The sequence below is a fragment of the Hippocampus bargibanti genome, linkage group LG10, assembly GCF_051943395.1.
Source record: "Hippocampus bargibanti isolate YZ-2025 linkage group LG10, ASM5194339v1, whole genome shotgun sequence".
Taxonomy (NCBI): Eukaryota; Metazoa; Chordata; class Actinopteri; order Syngnathiformes; family Syngnathidae; genus Hippocampus; species Hippocampus bargibanti.
In genome coordinates, this window is record NC_142743.1 from 10,517,850 (window position 1) to 10,540,749 (window position 22,900).

A 22,900-nucleotide genomic window follows, 5' to 3' on the forward strand; every position below is an offset into this window, starting at 1 on the left:
GTCGGGGTGAAGCTCAGCGACAGAGCAGGTGAGTGCAGATCGAGAAGTCCCCAGTTCAACTTGTTTCAAGTCGCATGTGATGCCAGATGGCAAAAGGCTTAATGACATGTTTTTTTAAATTTGACATTAAACATTAATTGCTAAATATACACCACAAAACTTAAATACATACACCACAAAAAGTCAGGTGTCCAAGTCTAGTCTTCAGTTTGTCTAAGCAACTTTACTTGGATCAGCGGCACTTATGATTGACAATGAATCGAAGAACTACCAACATTTGATAGAAGTACACATGGAAGGGAGTGAAGTGGGCTACTTGATGGGTTTCAGAGGTATGTAATCAGAGATCATCTCACGCTACGCCTCCGCATATTTACACATGCTACCTTTAACATATGTTTTGAAGCCACCCCCCCTCTTTTGTGTTTTCCAGTGATGTGAATGTTTTCTCCTTTCTACTAGTTGTCCATAAGCACTTTGGCCAGGGACTGCAGCACCTCCCTCTTGTCATACAAGTACATCTGCGTCTCCCACAGCATGTCCACTAGAATGGCATCGTTCACTTCATCAAGCATCACCTCCTGGGAAAGCTGCGGGCTCAGTCTGCAACAGTCACAACAGTGAGTCAAAAAAACATTCTACGGAAGACACATAAACAAGAACTTTTATACTTAACAACACATCCCGAGAGTATTCACAAGTGCTTCCACCCGTCTTGAGTAGGCGGTACATACCTGTGGTAGATGGTATCGATCATTTCGCACCAAGCTCTCGCTCGGTCCACGGCGCAGCCATCAGAGTCAGTACACTGTCCGGCAGTATAGTGATTATGTCATACAGGTTCACTCGAATATCCATGAATTTCATGAGTAAACTGATACTTACGCAGTCGACTAGCATCTTCCCCAGCTCCTTGGCTCCAACAATGCTCTTGGCTAGTTCCAGTGGATTAGAGGGTCGGAAAACATCCACGGAACTGACCGCCACCTGAGGTGGTTTACCTGAAGAACACATGGGGAACTCTCTATACACGGGCTATGAAACAAGAAGTATGTCTTCTTCTTTTCCTTTGGGCTTCTCCCTTCAAGGGGTCACCACAGCGAATTAGTGTCCTCCATAATCAGGGGTTTGATTTAAATGTTTGGTTTGGCCAAGTTTTTACGTCGGATGCCCTTCCTGATACAACCCTCTGTATTCATCCGGGCTTGGGACTGGCACAAGAAGATACTGGCTTATGTCTCCTTGTGGCTACAGAACATGAACTTAATAAAGATATTTCACAGTATTTAAATCATTTATCGGGTTATTGGCCACAAACAGCAACATAATAATAATAATATTAATAATAATAATAATAATAATAATAATAATTCTTCACCCCTAGTGAAAAACGCCTAATATCGCAGTTACTTCGACTCTCTCACTCAGTTGTTCGGCTCATTTTCATTTGTGACCGTATTATACTGCCACCAGGTGGCAAAGACACACATATCAAGAGGAGCACAAAGCTGGGCTATCACATCAATCGATTACGTTAAGTTTTTAAATGTGGTAAAAAAAAAAAGAATTAAACACTCAAGCCATCAATGCACAGTATTTGACTTTTTTATGTATGCGCCCACGCAAATGTGAACGGCTTACCAGTCCCGAGAGAAACAACCATCCCCAATTTCTTGTTCTCCACCCCGTGGCCCTGAGAAGCAAGAGGGGAAAGTTCGTGTAAATCAGATGACTTTTGAAAAAAAAAAAAAAAAAAAGACATTACCTCTGCTTTTAACACTTTGTAGTGCTGATGAATCTCCGAAATGGCGTCCAGAGTAGGATTGTTGGCCAACAGCCCTCCATCCAGAAAGCGCCCCATTGGCCGGAAGTAGGTCGGGGCGGCGCCACTAGAGCGGGCAGCTCGCCACACAAGTTGCTCTTGTGCAAAGACAAAACCCGATAGATTCTCCTTGAAATGTGATTTGCATGATCCATGAGTGACGCAGAACATTTATCCTTGCTGACTGACAAAAGCGCCTCACTGTGAATGCGCACACACACACACACGCACACACACACACACACACACACACACACACACACACACACACACACACACACACACACACACACACACACACACACACACACACACACACACCTTCGTCCATCACATTTCTACGCTTCCTGGTTGGCTCCACTGTGTATCCTACTAGCAACAAATCCTCATCTTCCCATCCTGCAACGGCAACACAGCTGGCAACACAGCACACCCTAAGATGCTCGCGCAAGGGTGATTCCTACCTTGTGGGATGGTGAGGGGCTTGAAGGTGGCAGTGGTGGTGTAAGGGGGCTCTCTGCCGACGGTGGGTGGGTCGTAGTTCCTGAAAATGTGAAGCTCTCCCGGGTGGCGGTCTGCTAGAACGCTGGTCACCATCACCCTGCATGAGATACAAGTTATTTGGAAATTCACGGATTATTGTTAGTGGTCTCCCAAGCCACCCCAAGTATAGTGCGTATATGCCTTTTGATGCTGAGGGGGAGAATACTGTTCACTCTGCAGAACATATGACGGGGAAAAAATCTGAATCGATCTGTAATACGAACATACAAATATTTTTGTGGTAGATCCTTATATTGACTGAGAGTCTCGAAATGGTTGTTTTTTGTTCAATGGTTATGTCACAATGATGGCATTTATTTGTTTTGAAATATCAAAGCAATTTGTTTTCACAATTTCAGTAGTTTTTGTAGTTTTTTTTTTGTAAAAAAAAAATGCTCAAATATTTTTTATCCAATATTTTCTCCAATGATGGCATTAAATGTTTTTTTTAAATATCAAGGCAAAATGTTTTCATGATTTATTACTTTTTGTAGTATCTTTTTTTGTATTCGTTTTCCCCAATAAAATGATTTCAGTTTGTCTTTTCACCTAAAATTTACAGCTACCTTTCCCACATTTATTATTTCTATGTATTTTTTAAATAAATCTTATTCCCAGTAATTGTTGAAAAAATGGTAACAAATAAAAACAATTTCTCTTTTTCCTTTTTGGCGTTGGTGACAGAATTCCTATTTTTTGTGTATAGGAAAGAAAAGGAGGGTGAAAAATATGGTTTATAAATATTGTCATGGGGCTGGATAAAGCAACACCTGGGGTACCGAACGTCTGCCATTTTGGTATTCTCTCCAAACTCTTTCTTCAGGAAGTCCTCGAGTGGGGCCGATTCGTAGGGTCGTGAGCCTCTGAACACCTGCTCTTTCATTCGAAAGTACAAACAGCGGAGGTACTCCATGGATTTCCCTGCACATGAATGCAGAATTGTCGTCACGTTCATCGTTCATATTTAGATGAGGGGGTCAAATGAGGTTGAAATAAATAAATAAACAACTACACAAATAAATAACCGCTCGACCAAATAAACAAATAATCACACAAATAAGTGAACAAATAAATAAATTAATTTTCATGGGGATGGATAAAGTCCCATAAGCTAGAGAGCTAGCAAAAGAGCTAGCTAGAGAGCGAGCTACATTTTTTTCAATGTTATTCGTTTTTGTAGGATGCTTTTTGGATTTTTTCTTAAATAAAAGGATTTCAGTTTGTCTTTTCACCTAAAATTTACAGCTAGTTTTCCCACGTTTATGATTTTTTTTTTTTTTATAAAACTGTGTGCAGACCATGGACGATTGCGAGGGCCAGAATGCCGCCAGTGCTGGTGCCAGCCACCCAGTCAAAGAGTTCCCTGACGGGCCGGCCAGCCTCCTTCTCCAAAGCGATCAGCATCTGGATCAGAACCAGGCCCTTGATCCCTCCCCCATCCAGACACAGCAACATGTCCATCCTGCAGAGGGTTCAAACATAAACTGTAGTAAATCACAGCGCTTCCATCGTGTAAAAACATGTCCACACCTCCTTTTGCCCATCTTGGGACCGTCCACCTCTGACTTGCCTCGGCCCATTGCTGCGAATGTAGCTCCGATATGTATTACGTCCTCGAATCCTGCGGGACGATCAGATGGAAGCGATTTGTGAAATTGCAAAATGTCAATTTTCGGTTATGGAGGAAAGGCTTCAATTATTATACTGTGTTTATGTGACACGTCACCAAACACATGCTTCAATCAAATTCCAGAAAGAGGTACCAGACTTTTCATCAGGTCTCCTTTAATTTGAAAATGCTATCACTTGGTTACACAAAAAAATACCCAATACAAGAAAATATCAACTCATTCACTGCTATTCACAAATTTATTCGGGAATTGAAAATATAACGTAGGGCGCCATTCCCGAATTTGTTCGGGTTTTGTTTTTTCATGCTTGGTTACCGACAGAGGGCTGGCCAGACCTGTGGCAATGTTTTTCCCTTTCACAAGGGGACAGAATTTGCCTTTTTTCCATGTTAGCGCTTTGTTCCAGCTTCAGCTGTTGTTCACGCGCTATATAAACCAATGTATATAAAGCAATGTATGAATTGCATTGTATTTTGGACAGCCACCCTCATTTCAAGTGCATATAGGTCCAGACTCCAGATAATTTAGGAATTAACTATTTTTTTTTGATGAAAGAAGAGAGTCTTACGTTGCATTGAATGTTTATGTAGTCCTAAAACTCAATATTCTGCGCGTCCTGGAATTCCAGTGACTCTGACAAAAACCCTGGCACTGGAGTGGATGCATTTTTGCACATTGTCTGGCAGTGAATGAGTTAAGGAGATACATCAAAGAGTTTAGAGTGGGAGTGAGCAAGACAACAACGCTGTTACCTATGCCTGGCACAGCGACATTGTTGTTGATGGGCAGAGGGCTGCTGGGTGTGGGGGGCAGGCAACGTTGCACGCCTACACTGCACAGCATGTCCAGCAGTATCTTTCTATTGGGACCTTGTTTTTTCCCCCCAAACAACATGCACAGCAAATCGTAGTTAGACATGCACACACGATGAATGGGGTTACAAAATGTTTATTAGTCGGTAAATAAATAATAATAAATGAGTTTAAATGGGAAGCTCAAGCTGGCTTCCTTTAAATAAAAAAAAGGTATGTGGAAACTTGGGAGAAACAAAAAAAAAGGATTTTGAGCAATACCTTTGCTGGTACGAGCGGCGATCAGTCCCGGCGTCTCTCCCAAGTCGTTATGGATCTCTACGTTGGCTCCGAATACAATCAGAGCTTTGATCAGCTCCATGTGATCCATCTGTTTGCGACACAATCTGTCATTATTCCGTTTGGCCAGGATAACAGGGCCACGAATCGCAACCACATACCTTCATGGCGAGGTGCAACGCCGTATTGCCGTCCACCCCTTTCAGGTTTGCGTTTGCGCCGTGCGTGAGTAAAACCATCGCCGCTTCGAAGCGACCTTTCTTGGTGCAAATGTGGAGGGCACTCTCACCTGTATTACTGAGGTAGTTGATGGTGCTGCCCCTTTCTAGCAACATGCGACACATCTAGAATGTGGGAGACGTTCAAAGTCAAGCTGTCAGCGATGGCAAGTAACAAAAAAAAACATATTTTTGTGCAAGTCATTGATCATCACAGCAAATTCAGTAATGGTCTATAACAAACACAACTCATAATGTCTCAAGGAAAAGGTTTCTTCATCCGTCATCTGTACTTCTTTGAAAGTGTTTCGCTCCTCATCCGAAGAGCTTCGTTAGCGAACTAAAGTTGTGCTGGTAACTCTGGCCCTATATACAGTAAAGTCTCGTTATATCGATATTCAAGGGAGTCCGAAAAAATATCGATATAACCGGGGCTATCGATATATCCGACCCTGTTTGCATGTAATTTTCTCTGTGCGTGCATAGAAATAGTATCGATATAACCGGGACGATCGATATATCCGATATCGATATAACGAGACTTTACTGTATATATATCCCTAATGGACAGAGGTGGCGTGCCTCTGCACTGATAGGTCACTGCCCTAAGGTTGGGGGAGCAGTAGACTACTCCCTGAAGCTTATCTGATTACTTCTTTTGAAGAAGTAATCTAATTACTTCTTTTGAAGAAGTAATCCATAACGACTTGGGAGAGATGCCTGATCACCGCTTCTTTTGAGGTTGATGACATCCCTTACCTCTGCTGTTTTTGCCCAGTGGAGGGGCGTGCCCCCATACAAGGAGTCTCCGGCGTGCAGCTGGTCAGGGTCTGCTCTCAGGATCTCCTCTGCACAGCTGCGAAAGAAACCCACTCTTGTGAAGCGTGAAGGAAATAAATACATTTATTTAGCCATATTAAACATTGGTCAAGATAAACATTAAAATAGTTATATTTAAACGGTACAACGAACAAGTGCTATCCTTTGGAAGATTCTAGACTGCTTGCTCACCTCTTCTCACTATACTTCATGGCAGAATGGATTGGGTAGCCGGCGCCGCCGGGAACGTTGCACTTAGCCCCGCCTCCCAACAGAGCTTTGACGGCCTCTACTCGGCCGAGGCGGCAGGAAACGTGGAGTGGAGTCTCGCCGCTGCTGTTCAGCTCGTCCACGCCCGAGCACAAGCGCGAACACAATACCTGGTGACCACAAAAAACAAAAATAAATAAATAAATAAATAAATAAATAAATAAATAAATAAATAAATAATAATAATAATAATATGTTGCATTTCTAAGCGCCTTTCAAAACTCTCAAGGTCACTTTACAGTCACATGATACGATATTCTGTGGGTGAGCATTGGCAGCCACATGCGCCAGCGTTCACTCAACCCGGAATAACTCAAATAGAAAATAACGATTGCCTGAATGAGGAGCAAAATTACAACCATGGAGAGGATGTAGTAGACATGCACATTCCGCCATGATGTCCCTGATCCACTGGTGAAAAAGACGCTTTGATTCGCTCTTTTATCTACAACAGCTTCATGTCACAAAGAAGGTACAGAAAGTGCTGAAGAACGAATGACTCTGTGTTTCTTTGTGTTGTCATATTATTTGTTTAGTTTTTTTGATCTTTTGACTTCAAAATGGCGTCGTGAGAGTGGCTGCTTTTCCAGCAGCTCCTGTATTTTGTTTTTCTACTTCTTTCTTTCCTCTTCATTTCATAACTTTGCTGCTGTGAATTGAAAATTTCTCCACTGCGACTAATAAAGGCTAATCCAATGCGTCACCGTTCACCTGGATGACGGCAGGCGAGTCGTGCTTGGCGGCAATGTGCATTGGCGTCTCTCCTTGGTTGTCTCTGATGTCAGTACGAGCCTGGCTCTCCTCCAGGAGCTCCTTCACACACGCCGCATCACTTCGCTCGCACGCCAGGTGAAGCGGCGTCTGACCAAGGGCATCCCGAGCGTTGATTTGACTGCAAACATTAAAAATTTTACAGTAAACAACAGCTATTGTTTTATACAAACAAAAAGGCGACTGAGCAAATTCCAGGAATACCCGTTTCACCTCTGAACGTAGTTATGTTTGAGACACTCTCTGAGGCCTGTGTCCACGGCGATGTGAGCGGCGCTCCAATCCGGGTGGTTACGCAAGCAATCGGCGATGATCTGGGCGGTCTCAGCCTTCATTGGAGGGAGTGTGTCGTAGAAGGGCGGAAGTTTAAGTGCGTACTGTGGGAACCAGTTCATGGCGTCTTCTTCTACGCTACTTGAAAAAGCCTGATGGCAAAGGCGATGTGCATGACCTCCGAAAAATGATCATGTTCAGTCAACAAGCACTAAATAGGTTTATTCATGTGCAGTAATACAGACACTCCCCACTTTACGAACGAGATACGTTCCGAGCGGTCGTTCGTAAGGTGAATTTGTTTATAAGTTGATTCAGTGCTCTATTTTATATGGAATGTATGTTTAAGTCAAACACTGAATGGGGAAGTATAAAACACAGACACTATAACAGTCGTACAATAAATTCACACCTACTGTAGTACGACCACATACAGTGGGACCTTGTCTTACGAACTTAATTGGTTCCCAGACAGAGTGTGTAAGGCGCAAAGTATGTATCTCAAAAATTAATTTCCCATAGGAAACCATTAAAATGAGAATAATGCGTTCCCAGGTCCACATAAAACAATGTTCTACTTTCTAAGTTTCTAAGCCTTAAAGGACAACCGACGTCTCCGGACAAGTTGTGTCCATAATTAGTAAAATGGCTTCAAATGACTTCTACTGAGTGTATTTTAATAAGATTCCACCGCATATAGCTATATTTTACGTTTTAAGACTCGCGCTGAATATTCAGGAAGTCTTGTTTTTGAGTTGGTGACAAGTACGTACGTGACGTCACGAAAGGAACGACCCTGACCGAAAAAAAGACACATTGTAGCAGTCCTTCCATCACGTCAATGTATTTTGCTGTGCTTGTTTGGTCTGACAACCTCGTGTTGCACCCAAAAGCCGCCAGAAGAGGGCGTCCAAGCTCCATATAAGGAATTTATCAGCCTGTGGAAACGGAGGTGGCCACAAGAGGTCGCCATTTTGTGCCTCTTTTCTGGGACGCTACATTGCAGTCCAGATGCCTCAAAATGACCCGGAATAAATTCTTTAATCGATTGCAAACATGTATGCTTTGCTTTTCAAAACTATTTGAATCATATTCATAACCGGATGTGTAACAAGAAAGCATATTCTATGAATCTGAAGCCATTGTTTTGATTCTCCAGCAATGCAAGACGTCTTGGCATGACGTCACGAACTGGGGGCGGGACTTTCTGAAAATGCCCAATTCACAGCTCAATTTTTGGCAGATTTTGGACACTAATTCATTTGTATTGGTGTTTTGCATTTGAATAAAAATATCATACTGCATGTTTTGGGTATTTTAGATGCTATAAAACGTTTTTCTGATGTCAGTTAAGAAACAAAAAAGTGACGTCGGTTGTCCTTTAAAACTACACAAAATATACCTTATTTTATGTATAATAAATGTGCCATAGTATTATGATTAAAGAAATAAACTGTACAGTACAATAAAGTAATTTTATTTACCTTTGTGATGGTCGTTAAGGGCTTGATGGAATGGAGTGTCCGGTTTCCTCAGCATTAAACACTTGATGAGGAACGTAACCTTCTTCTTTCACCATCTTGAGGAATGATCCCTTGTAGGTGCTTTCTCTGTGATATGGTATCTAGTTCTTCATCAATTGTGATCTGTTTAGCTGGGTTGATAGCTTTTTGCATCAAGTGTACATATAACTTCTGCGGTTTATTTGTGGAGCCTGATTGATATTTTAACCTTCCAGTCTACACTTGAATTTTCAAAGTTGAAACGAGTCTAAATTTCACTGTTTTCTATTTATTTTCTAACCTTTTTTTTACTTTTTTTTTCTTTTATTTTTCACTTTTGTTTTTTTGTTTAAACCTCTGTCATCTTCCTTTCGTGTGCGTGTCTGTTTTCTCTCACTCTCTCTGTCTGCCTTTCTCTTCAATGTTAAACCCCCCTAGTCCCTCACTGCTGGGTTCTTGACCAATCACGTGGCTTTAACCGAAGACGCCATTTTGTTTTTTTGGAGAACACCTCACTCTCTCTCTCTGTCTGTAACCCGATCCCCCACTGCTGCGTTCTTGACCAATCACGTGGCTTGAACCGAAGACTGGGGGGTGGGGGGGGTATAGAGAAATAAATGCAGTCGGCTGCCATTTTGTTGTTAGAAGAACGGGCTCGTTCACGAACGATACATAACTAATTGTGGCAGCTCCGTGTGAATCCCGAAAAATAGTTTGTATGCCAAGGTAAAATTTTCATAAATGTAACGTTCGTCAGCCAACCGAGGTCTCACTGTATATCCTTGGGTATTCAGTAAGCCATTACTGAAGGTGCTGGCACGTTATTACTGATGTACCAGCAGCCATTACTTTTTGTTATGCATTGCGTCCTCCTGGAGCGTCAACTGGGAAGCGGGATTTCCTCCCCGCCCACATACTCTACGCAGCCAATCGCAAGTGAGCACTGTGCTTCCGCCTCAGTGCGTCAACTGGGAAGAGGGATTTACAGCATCTCTGTATGAACATTTTTCAACATGCTGTACTCGCAAAAATGTTCGCATGTGCCGTTATTCGTAACTCGAATGTTAGTAAATTGGGGAGTGTCTGTAATAGTTTGTTAGCAGACTTTTTTATGATGCAATCGTGGACTGAAAGAGGAACACGATCCGTGACATTTCAAATCACGGACACAAAATGCACATTTCATAAACACAACCATCAGCCCTACTGACCTCAAAGCCGCTGCAGGTGTGTCAGGAGACATTAGCACACAATCCCAGGACTGGCATTGGCTGTTTTTGTATAGAACCAAACGTCCTTCCTGCTTCAGCCTGATTTTCCCACCCCCGGCGTAGTCGGACAACTGAATGTCCCTCACACGGTAAGGGTTGGTGAATAGGGTGGACACTGAGCTCACTGTGTCCAAAAGACGGCCCAGGAACTGCATCGTGGCCTGGAAGGGATCAAAACATGAATCTGTGGGCTGAAACTGTATCAGCTTGGAATTTATATTTAATTTAGATGCATCAATGTAGAGGTACTAAACATTTTACAGCTGGGAAGTAAAAGTAAAATCACAGTTGCACATCATCTGTCTGTGTAAGCTCTCAGTCGTACAGGAGTGGTCCATCGATGAGAAGGTTTCTTCAGCCGTCATCTGTACTTTTTGAAGGTGTCGGACATTTCGCTGACGAAGCCTCTTGGATAGGAGGCGAAACGCCCGACACCTTGAAAAAGTACAGATGACGACTGAAGAAACCTTCTCATCAGTTGCACATCATGTAACTTTGTCTACTAAGCAAAGTTCTGCATAGTTTAAGCGACCTGACCTCATTGTGTGTACATACCACAAATACTTTTGTAGTTTAACATGACTAATGCCATCCTAAGTCAAGATAGACTATACCCATGACTTTTTTTTTTCTTAGGTTGTATTTTGAGGCTTTCAAATAAGGGTCTTCCCCTTTGTTAATCCCTTTAAGGTCAGTAGTATATCTTTCAAAGACTGTAAACAATGGTAGGGGGTATTCAGGTCAATTGTCAGGTCAATGCAGTGAAACAGTAGCCCCCATCAAAATAAGACCACAGTGACCTCTGAATGGCCTTCACCGAAGACTTTCACTGAGCCACTCGGCCATGCGTAGCCAAAAATGTATACTCTGATCGTAGTACCAGTCAAAAAGGTGATCAGCAGTATTGTGGACTAACTGGAGATGCTTGGTGCAGATTTTTTTTTCTTTTGACTTCAAGACAGCGCCGCGAGAGTGGCTGCCTTTCCAGCAGCTCATGTATTTTGTTTTTCTACTTTCAATCCTTTCATCACTTTGCTGCTGTGAAATATAAATTTCTCGACTGCGAGACATCCAATCCAATCCAAAATCAAGTGCAGAGTAAATATTGTAGCCAAGATGTGAAGATGTGCAACCGTTGCTCAAGAAATCTGGCCTTGACAAATATGTACGATGCTGTCAAATTTTGGACAGAGTTCCATGGGTGAACATAAGGTCACGGAGCTCTTCGAGTAAGCAAGATGATATCAGCTCTGGTGCGAGTTTAGATATTGCTGTTCATCCATTTGTCTTGAAGACGGCATGAGTTCAGCTGTACTTCATTTTATATGGAATTTATCATATTAGTTTTTCATATGAAAATGACTGTAATCTGTTTTCAACTTTGTTTGTGTAATGCCGCCTAAGGGGCTCTAAGAACACAATTTATGCACACTAAAGTCAAAAGATGATTAAAACAAAACAAGAGCAGCTCAGCACTCGAATGGTGCTGAACTCGAAGGGAGCTTTTGGGATAAAGACCCAATGAACGCAGATATCTTTGCTGTCGTTTGTCTCGGTTGTACGTTTCCTAAAAAAAACAAAGCATGAGGCGAATCAACATTATGAATGATAAAACAAGCGAGTTCATTCATTTTATACCCGCAAGTTTCTGGTTGTCGAGTTTAATTTCACATGACAATCCAACGTCAGAGCCGAGGGGCGGTGAGAGCAGTTATTTAAAATCGTTTAAAAACCGGCTCCCATTGTGAAAACAGAATTTCGCAAATTACATATTCCCCGTTAATCGTAGATAATCGCGTTAAGTAGCACAGAAGCAGAGCGCGAAATCTACTTACAACGACCTCTCCTCTGTGATGTCTGACTTATGACAGCGGCAAAGAAAAAGACTACGCCGCAACCAAGCGTGATGAGTGACACTAAAAGAACCAATCACAAAGCTCTCTTTATCAATATGTAGGCGGGATTTCTAACTGTCACCAAAACTCAAAATCATATTTCATTCACAATATCTAACACCTCTCACCCAAAACTAAACAATAAATTAACATTCACGATTAATAATAATTTTTGTCGTTCTTTTATCTCCGTATTTATTTGTGTGTTTGTTTATTTACGACAAATTAGGGTTAGAAAACCTTTATTGGTCTCACAATGGAAACATTCCCAATTTACAGCAGAATAAAATGTTAAAGGCAGAAGTCGAAGAACAAAAATTATCGAAGTAAATTATAAGTAAAAATTATCACATATAAATATAAGCATATTCAGAATGGGAGTTGTTTTATGTTGTTTTGTTGAACAACTGATGACTTCTAGCCATACTATGGCAACGTGGAAAGAACTGATTTCATAATAAAATTGGGGATGTACCTCTATGTTGGCCAGTGATTGGGGATTCTGGCTGGGTAGTCAAAATAAAACCTGCCTGAAATTTCCATTGAAATGGTAAAAAAACATTCAGGTCAGTTCAAAAATATGACAACAACACAGTCCCAAAAACAAATGTGATATTGTTTCCAGTTAATTCGAGCAAAAATAGCATGTATAATTGTTCATTTAATATTTTTGCATCTTAATTTTTTTCACACATTTTACCAATTGCGTAGTTTTAAAATGTTGCTGTCACACTGGGATGACGTCGGCTAATTAAAGTGAAGCGCGCGGTTATGTCGGTTATGCTGGATGTCTTCCTTGTTTCCAAGACGACCAGGGGGGCTGGCCTCAACCACGTGACAAACAGCAGCTGCAGGCAGAACTCGGTATCCGTAATTGCTTGCTTGCGTGTCGCGGAGAGTTCGGCTGCGGTCGAAGCAAGCAGAGCCGAACCCCCCTCCCCTCTGTCTCCGGTCACCGATTCCAGAAGGGAACCGCATAATGGAGCTCTCGGCGATGGGCGACCGCGTCTTCGCCGCGGAAGCCATACTGAAGCGCCGCGTCCGCAAGGTGAGTGTTCACTCCCCACCACCTCCGCGCTCCTCCCGCGTGTTTTGACAGATGTTATCCGCGGCAAAGTCGTTTGTTTTCGGCTCTCTCTCCGGCGTCGGAGGCCTCTGGCTTGCTAAGCTACATGCTAAGGTAACCCCCGAAAGTGTTCAAGACGTGACCGCTGTTTCGATGCCTTTTACCGGCAGTAAAAGTCACACAAAAGAGACTCTCTTGTGAAAGACAGAGACCGCGAGTAGTGTTTAAACTGGGGCCTGATTTATGACAGCTAACGGTGGCTAAAGCTACGCGGCCCCCAGTGGGCGTACGTACCACAGATGTCTCTTGTTAAATGTGACTTTTGTCTTCCCTCTTGCAAGATGCTTTCAAACTATTTCTCTTTTATTGTGGTTGGCATCCCATTTGAGGATTTCCAGTAGTTCCTTCAACTTTGTTCGAGGCCACAAGGTCAGCGGTATCAGTCAAAAGCCTGTCAACAATACTAGGGGGTGCTCAGGTCAAGTGTCAGGTCCAAGAAGTGAACCAGGAGTCCCTCTAAAAAGGCCTCATGTGACCTTTGAATGGCCTTCACTCAAAACTTTCACTGAGCTTCTTGCCACATGTCCCTTAGTACACCGGTGGGTCTCGTTCCCTGAGTGGGGATGCCTTTTCAGCCCTTCGAGTTTCATGACTCAGATTGGCCCACTGTTCATCGTGATAATGGAGATATGCAGTTTTACTAGGGCTGTATCATCAACCAAATTTTAAATATAATTTAGATTATTACATTGCATGATTACAAAATCGGAAAAAGTGTGAATATAACAAGAACGTACCACATGAATCGGACAGCAGCACAGTGGTCAACTGGAAAGCACAACCACCTCACAATACAGAAATACAGGGTTCGATTCCGGCTCCTGTATGACATGTGAATGTTCTCTCTCTTCTAATCACTAAACATTTAAAACATGACAAAGTAATTCAAATTACACCCTGACCAATATATTTAAATTAATGGATAAGTAACGCCTGCACTTTCTGTTTTTGTTTTTCTTGCAGGGAAGACTTGAATATTTGGTAAAATGGAAGGGATGGTCAATGAAGTAAGTTCTGCTTCTATTTATCAAGTGCACTCTAATGTATTTAATTTATTTATCTATTTATTCTAAGTCTAAATATAGATGTGTTTTCTTTTCAAGTATATTTTAAGATGTGTTCTTTGTGCTTGTTCAGGGACTGCACCTGGGAGCCAGAGGAGAATATTCTGGATGACAGGCTCATACTAGGCTTTGAGCAAAAGTCAGTAGATGGCATCAATTTAAAATAAATGTGAATCAGTTTCTGACACAAACTCTATTTCTGCAACATGGCTGGTGGGCGTGTGTTTTACGAATTACTATAGTTCCACAGCCATAGGGGATTTTTTCTTATAAATTGCTTGGCAATCTCGACTGCTATTTTTCTTCACAGGGTCTCGAGAAGACATTTGATTTGAGAAAATGCAGTGCATAATTTGTGTTTATAGTCATATAATCAACTGTGTTACTGTTTGATTTCTGTATTTTCTCTTCAGGGAAAGAGAGCGGGAACGCAACGGGCCCAAAAAGCGGGGGCCGAAGCCCAAAAACCTTGTGATTAAGGTAAATAAAAACAAAGCTAATATACATTTTCATTGTCACTGTCAAAGCAGTATTCATTGACCTGACCGAAATGCTCCTTAAATTGAAGCCCCTCTCAGTATGACACCATTCAGTGACAACAAACATAAACAAAATATATCGCTAATTTATTGAATCAAAATGTAGCATATTTGTCTGCATAAAAGCAGATTTTATAATCACGACGTGTCTGGGATGAAAATACCAGTATTAAAAATACTGTCATTAAACTGTTCACATTTTTACAATGAACGTGTGTATTCCTGATAACCAAAGAAAAATTGCAATTTTTTTGGTGCTATTTTTGCTATCTTCGGAGCTGTACAACCTTAATGATGTCCATCTCCTCTTGAAAAGTCAAGTCTTGACAATGGCTTCAACAATACATCTGCAACCAAATCCATTTCTTATCCTCCTCCGGCCATTGTGGGTTCACAAAACCACGATTAAATCAACACAACAATATATTTGCTTATGCAGCTCTGGCCAGTATGCTCTTCACTAGCGGCTCATGATGTTATGATTGGCTAGTGACTGGCCAATCATAGCTTGCGAAAATTCTGACGTTTTCAGCACCTTCCAGCAGGGCTTGAGTTGCCAACTCGAACTGTGATTGGTTAAAGCAACAGTTTCATTGACATTGATTTTTATGCTCCAGGGCCTGCAGAACTGATTGTGAAGGCGTCCAGGTAGATTTCTGACCCTGGTAACCAATGATGGCTGAAATGTGATTGGTTAAAAGCTTAAATACGAAAGCACACAAGACAACAGGGGGGAAGCAATGAAAGGAAGCTGAAAGACAATTTGGAATTATTTAATCAGAATTTATGGACAAAATATAATTCACATTAGTCTGTGATTCAGATATCTTTAGACCGGCAGAGAAGATATATACTGTACATCTATTTTTTCTCATCTATGTCTCCAATGAGGAAAAAACATGTTTGATAAAATGATTTCCCCCCCTAGCCTCAGAAAGGGGAAACAATCGTCCAATGCACCAAACCCCGCCAAGCAAAACCGCGCTCCACTTCCAGCCGAGTGAGTCCTTCCTCCTCTTCTTCATCCGTGCCTCACATATTGGCTACCACATCCCCAAAGCTCAGCTCGCTGGCCGCAACCCACAAGTTAAAGAAAGACATTCATCGTTGCCACCGCATGTCCCGCCGCCCCCTGCCTCGTTCGGACCCCATGGCGTCCTCTTTACCCGGGCCCGGCGGCGTGCCGTCCCGCCCTCACGCCTCGCCTTTCTCCGAGACTGTCCGCATCCTCAACCGCCGCGTGAAGCCGCGCGAGGTTAAGCGCGGGCGTATTATTCTCAACCTGAAGGTCATCGACAAGCCGCGTCGCAGCGGTTCGGCAAGTGGCAGCTCTCGGGGACTCTCGGGGAGCCGCCAGAACATCCCGTCTCGCAATCGCATCATCGGAAAGAAGGGAGAAGCTCCCTATAGGCCTTTCCAGCCCCCATTGAAGATGCTCGGCTTCCCAATGTACGGGAAGCCTTTTGGGTTACAGTGCGGGGGGCCCCTAGCCATTCACCCTCAAAAAGGGTCCTGCAACGGCAGAAACAACCGTCCCACCCCATCTGACTTGCCCGCTCCCGCACCTCCTTCCCAATCGGTCCCATCTTCCACTGAGCCAACACAATCCGAAACCCCTGATGAATCTCCAAATATTCCCCCGTCTACTCCCGCCAACCCGGCCGCGTCCCCCACCCTACCGACCGGGGAGGATGCCGGTGACGCTCCGGGTGCCTCCCTGCCCCAAGGTGGCGGCGGCCCACCAGAAGAAGCCAAGGTGCCCGTTGAGGGTGACCCTGACTGGCACCCGCAAATAGGACCCGGCTGCAAGGACGTGGTGGTCACTGACGTCACCACCAACCTGGTCACCGTCACTATCAAGGAATTCCCCTCCCCCGCTTCGGGCCCTGCCTCTCCAGTTTCGGCGGAGGACGCCGCATCCCCACTGCCATGTGCCGACGACACCGCCGCAGGCACCACTTCGCCCAAGCCATAACAAGTCCTGTGGTATAACCTTTGAAGCAGAGTTGCCGCTGCATCGTTGGAAAAGATAAGAACGCTTACCTTTTTCAAATCTTTATCAAAATAATTGGGACACAGTCCTGTGACGAGTAGGCGAAAACTGTGAGATGTTGTCGTCCTGCCTAAGAACGCTCCTACCTTTTCATTACATCAACCTTCAAAATCAGCTACAATCCAATTTTTAACTTTAACTTAAAGGACAACCGACGTCTCCGGACAAGTTGTGTCCATAATTTGTAAAATGACTTCAAATGACTTCTACTGAGCGTATTTTACAAAGATTCCACCGCATATAGCTATATTTTACGTTTTAAGACGCGCGCTGAATATTCCGTAAGTCTTGTTTTTGAGTTGGTGACGAGTCCCTACGTGATGTCAATGAAGGAACGCCCCTGACCGAAAAAAAGGACACATTGTAACAGTCCTTCCATCACGTCAATGCATTTTGCTGTGCTTGTTTGGTCTGAAAACGTAATTGTTGTACCAAAAAGAGCCAGAAGAGGGCGACCAAGCTCCATATAAGGAATTTATCAGCCTGTGGGAACAGGCTAATTAATTCCTCACAGGAGCTCGGTCGCCATTTTCTGCCTCTTTTTTGGTAATCCATTTCCCGCCAATGTTGCCTCAAAATGGCTCGGAATAAATTCTTAAATGATTGCAAACTTGTATGCTTTCCTCTTCAGAACTATTTGAATCATATTCATAACTGGATGAGTAACAAGAAGGCATATTCTCCGAATCTGAAGCCATTGTTTTGATTCTCCAGTAATGCAAGACGTCTTGGCGTGATGTCACGAATTGGAGGCGGGACTTTCTGAAAATGCCCAATTCACAGCTCATTTTTTGGCAGATTTTGGACACTAATTCATTTTTATTGGTGTTTTGCATTTGAATAAAAATATCATACTGCGTGTTTTGGTATTTTAGATGCTATAAAACGTTTTTCTGATGTCAGTTAGGAAACAAAAAAGTGACGTCGGTTGTCCTTAAAATTCTTAAAACATTTCCATACAAATGATTGACGTTTGAAAAAAATGCAGTAAAATTGCATTTGTTATCATATTGTAGAATCTTTTAAGTCGGCAATCCAAAAGTTGGTCGTGGTTGGTGGAAAATTCCACATACCTCGGCTTACGAACGCTTTAGCTAAAGAACTTTTTGCCTTATGAACGTTAAATTCAGGAGAATATAATCTTGGCATACAAACTATTTATCGCGAAACACACGGAGCCCCACAATGAGTGATGTGTCGTTCGCAAACGAGCCGGTTCTTGGAGCTCCTGAAATGGCAGCCGTTTTTTTCCCTCTATTCCCCGCCCCCAGTCTTCGGTTAAGGCCGCACGTGATTAGTCAAGATCCGTGGTAGAGGAGGGCGGGGACACAGGCAGCAGGGGCAGGGGTTACAGGATCAGAAACACACACACACGAAAGGGAGACGACAGAGCTTGAAACAAAAAACAAACGTGAAATGGTGAGAAAATGGATAGAAAACAGTGAAATTTGGACTAGTTTCAACTTTATGTGTAGACTGCAAGGTTAAAATATCCCATCAGTGAGGCTCAAAAACACAGCAGTGAGGGAGCAGTTACAGAAACAGCTGCAAATAAAAATAAATAGGCAGACAACAGAGGGAGAGGGAGAGTGAGGAGGGCGGGGGTGCATTCTCCAAACAAGGAAATGGGAGCTGACTTTTTTTGTCCTCTATTCCCCGCCCTCCAGTCTTGGTTAAAGCCGCACGTGATTGGTCAAGAACGCAGCAGTGAGGAAGGGAGGTTTACAGAAACACAGAGCTGCAAACATTAAAGGACAACCGACGTCTCCGGACCAGTTGTGTCCATAATTTGTAAAATGGCTTCAAATGACTTTTACCGAGTGTATTTTACAAAGATTCCACCACATATAGCTATATTTTACGTTTTAAGACTCATGCTGAATATTCCGGAAGTCTTGTTTTTGAGTTGGCGACGAGTCCGTACGTGACGTCACTGAAGGAACGCCCCTGACCGAAAAAAAAGGACACATTGTAACAGTCCTTCCATCACGTCAATGCATTCTGCTGTGCTTGTTTGGTCTGAAAACGTCATGTTGCACCAAAAAGAGCCAGAAGAGGGCGACCAAGCTCCATATAAGGAATTTATCAGCCTGTGGAAACAGGCTGATTAATTCCTCACAGGGAGCTTGGTCGCCATTTTCTGCCTCTTTTCTGGGACACTACATTGCAGTCCAGATGCCTCAAAATGACACGGAAGGACTTCCATAATCAATTGCAAACATGTATGCTTTCCTCTTCAGAACTATTTGAATCATATTCATAACTGGATGTGTCACAAGAAAGCATATTCTCAGAATCTGAAGCCATTGTTTTGATTCAGTAGCAATGCAAGATGTCTTGGCGTGATGTCATGAACTGGGGGCGGGACTTTCTGAAAATGCCCAATTCGCAGCTAAATTTTTTGCAAATTTTGGACACTTTAAGTCATTGTTATTGGTGCAGTTAAGAAACATAAAAGTGACGTCGGTTGTCCTTTAAATTGATAGGCAGACGACAGAGAGAGAGAGAAAATGGATAGAAAACAGTGAAATTTGGACTCGTTTCAAATTTGATAGTTCAAAGGCAAAGTGTAGACTGCTAGGTTGAAATATCCCATCAATCCGGCTCCACAAATAACCTGCACAAGCCATCTGTACAATTTGAAGGTAACATACAAGCAAGGGAACTATTAATGAAGTTTCTAGTGTGTCTGCCTGCATCTGTTGCTGTTGCAATATCACAACTCAGAGCTCCTTGAAACACTTTATGTAAAATCTATCCATTCCATCAAGCCATCAACGACCATCACAATGGTAAATAAAACAACTTTATTTTACTGTACTGTTTATTTCTTTAATGACAATACTGTAACACATTTATTATACATAAAATATGGTATATTGTGTGTAGTTTTAAGGCTTATTTAATTGAAAATTGTGTTTTATGGGGACCCGGGAACGGATTATGCTCATTTTAATGGTTTCCTATGGGAAATTAATGCTTGGAATACACACTTTTCACCTTACACACACTTTCTGGGAATCAATCAAGTTCGTAAGCCAAGGTATCACTGTATTTGTATTCATTTTTTTCTCTTCTGAACTATTCTGAGGCACATGTAATAGAGTATTGGATAATCACACTGAAATGTTATTTACTTGTGCTCCACGCACTAGCTACTGCGTAAACAAATAAAGTGCAGCGCCGCCTTTGGAGAACGGATATCATAGCTTGCAATCCGGAGATTTGATACCGTAGTTTTTCAGACTGATACCAGCATTTTTTTTTTCAAAACTGCCGCAGTATAGTATTGCGCTTGTAGGTTGTGGTGGTATACATTTGTGGAGCTGTTCGGAATATTTTCAGACAAATTACATTTGAAAATTGTTTCACTTGAATATGATGGCAACTGCTACGCTTTGTTCACTTAGCCACGGTGCGAACATGCCCACAAACGCTTATTAATGAAGAGTGTTGAAAGTAGTCGCCCTTTAGCCTCCACCAAACAACACCGCCCTTGCCGACTTTTCTTCAAATGCACGTCTGGATAGTTTTGATGTGTTTTTGCACTGCGGATAATGAATACAATGCACTTGAATGCGTTTTGAGACTAATGTACAGTACTGTAGCTCGTCAATGCCTTTTAACTTGAACACAAAAGACAGTATACATCAAAAGTACTCGCGAGTATTTGAATCCACACGTAGTAAGCCGCATCGGTAGACTGTCATTTGTTCATCCTGTCTACTTGATATTTAATTTAAAGCAGATTCTTTACTTACAGACAGTGTATTATAGGTGTTCAAATACCTAAAATGTGTGTCATTTGTGGTTAATCCCCCCTTGTCCTAACGTTATCCTTGACACCTTTATCGTAACTATGCCGTGTGTCAAGGTCCTGAAGATTTATGACCAAATTCAGAAAACGCGAGCCGTGATTTGCCGTTACCCAATCAGCTGTGATGTCATTTTCAGTCGACAGCTCGTGGCAAAATGGCCGCCCCCGGTGATTGACTCAAAACTGTTGGAAATTTGTTTTACTTTTCCTATTCCAAAAATGTAACATTGATCGCAATGCCATGTTTGAAGTACAGAACGTATTGTAAAGAAAATATTTTACTTCACTTCCCCTTTAATGACCAGCTCAGACCTTGACACGCTGTTGTACAGTACAGTATTAGCAAGTTTCCCAAATGCGTTGCCTTATAGCTGTTCCGTTCATCCCAAGACGCACTTCCAGGCGACAAGTATTTTAACCTGGCCTCAGCTTCCAAGAAGCAAACAATTCCGTTAGCCTGCCACAACTTGGGTATGACTATATAGACATCAGTTTGTAAAAATAAAACGACGCCATCCTTTTGTTCTTCTGCTTACTGGGTGGTTGTTGTCAGTACTCATAGGCTCACTCGGAGCGGCTCCTTCCAAAAAAAGTGATTACATGAAGAAAGTCATTTTTTTTAGTTGAACAATTATAGTAAAGTCTCGTTATATCGATATTCAAGGGAGTCCGAAAAAATATCGATATAACCGGGACTATCGATATATCCGACCCTGTTTGCATGTAATTTTCTCCGTGCGTGCATAGAAATAGTATCGATATAACCGGGACTATCGATATATCCGATATCGATATAACGAGACTTTACTGTATTACTATTATTTTTTGGAATGGGCTCTTCTGAGGACCGCATATCTCCGCTATGTCTAAGTTCTGAGTAGAAATCATGTAGAAGTGGGCTACTTGTCGTTCTTGTACTTTTTTTGTTGTCATAAGGGGTAACTCGATTTAGTGGCCTATCTTTTACCAAATAGCGATGCCGTTTTTCTTTACTTTTTAAAAGGTGTTTCCCTTTTTCATTCTTGTTTTTAATGGCGTGCATATATAATTTTCTAGTGCTTTATTTCGCACTGCTTTTTTTTGAAAGGAAGGATCCTTGTTGATGAATTGAACAATGTGCTTTTTAATCTTATTGTATGTACTAAAGCACATTTGTTTTAATTATGCATAATTATGTTCAATGTGATGCAATTCGACGTGGGTTTGATCCTGTCTTTTGTTTGCTTGTTTGAGTTTTATACATAGGTGACATTGTAATGTACATTTTGTGTAGTTTTAAGGCGTATTCCGTAGAAAATGATGTTTTATGGGGACCTGGGAATGGATTATTCTCATTATAATGGTTTCTTGTGGGAAATAAATGTTTGAAAGACGAACTTTTTGCCTTACACTTTCTGGAAACCAATTAAGTTCGTAAGATGAGGTATCTGGCTAGCTAGCTATCTTGGTAGCTATCTATTAGCTAGTTGGCTGGCTGGCTAGCTGGGTATCTGTTGGCTATTGATTGGCTAGCTATCTAGCTATCTATTCTATTTGAGTTACTTCCAGGTTGAGTGAACGCTGGCGCGTGTGGCCGCCGCTGCTCGCCCACAGAAAAACTGATCCTGTGACTGTAAAGTGACCTTGAGAGTTTTGAAAGGCGCTTAAAATGAAATGTATTATTATACGTGTCTCTCTGAAAGCATGTTATCAATTGTACAAATAGTATACAGTATATTCACTTGTCATGTTACCTGTATACTGCCGTCGCTTTCTGTGTCTATTTACTATTTTACGAGGCTTTAAATTAATTAAGCTGTCCCAAAGCAGTTGGCCTCATTTCTTCAATAAATATACTTGCAACAAAGTTGAATGAGGAATAAAAATCATCACCGCCATAAAACATTTTTTGTTCACATTTCTTGCTAACCCCTCTGTGTTTTTTAACATTGCCAATTCTGAATCACAAACATGTAGGCGCTACCGATCCATGCGCACCAAATCCAGCAGACATTTAAACAGCTTCTTCCCACAAGCCATTAACTCGTTGAACTCTTTCAACAGTAGCCAAAATGGAACTGTATAGTGCCACTTACCAGTTTTTTTTTTTTTGGACGACGATACTAGTGCAGCGTGTTCTACCGGAAACAAATTCCTTGTGTGTTCTACATACTTGGCAATAAAGATGATTCTGATTCTGATTCTGATGTACTATA

At 42.2% G+C, this 22,900-nt stretch overlaps 2 protein-coding genes across 2 annotated transcripts; one reads left to right on the forward strand and one right to left on the reverse strand.

Moving 5' to 3' along the window:
• Positions 1-203: 203 nt before the first annotated feature.
• On the reverse strand, positions 204-12,112 carry pla2g6 (phospholipase A2, group VI (cytosolic, calcium-independent)). The gene is given in 20 exon segments (XM_089006781.1): positions 204-603; positions 735-808; positions 886-1,001; positions 1,642-1,693; positions 1,766-1,920; positions 2,144-2,221; positions 2,287-2,423; positions 3,136-3,286; positions 3,664-3,827; positions 3,896-3,986; positions 4,749-4,865; positions 5,070-5,178; positions 5,249-5,431; positions 6,065-6,161; positions 6,317-6,504; positions 7,106-7,286; positions 7,379-7,574; positions 7,577-7,590; positions 10,152-10,372; positions 12,047-12,112. Coding segments are annotated over 19 exon segments (2,463 nt in total). The 5' UTR covers positions 10,367-10,372; positions 12,047-12,112; the 3' UTR covers positions 204-458.
• Positions 12,113-12,917: 805 nt separating this feature from the next.
• On the forward strand, positions 12,918-22,587 carry cbx6a (chromobox 6a). The gene is made up of 5 exons (XM_089007265.1): positions 12,918-13,154; positions 14,196-14,239; positions 14,370-14,435; positions 14,710-14,776; positions 15,764-22,587. The coding sequence occupies exons 1-5, from the start codon at positions 13,086-13,088 to the stop codon at positions 16,808-16,810; spliced, it is 1,293 nt and encodes a 430-aa protein (XP_088863391.1). The 5' UTR covers positions 12,918-13,085; the 3' UTR covers positions 16,811-22,587.
• Positions 22,588-22,900: the final 313 nt, after the last annotated feature.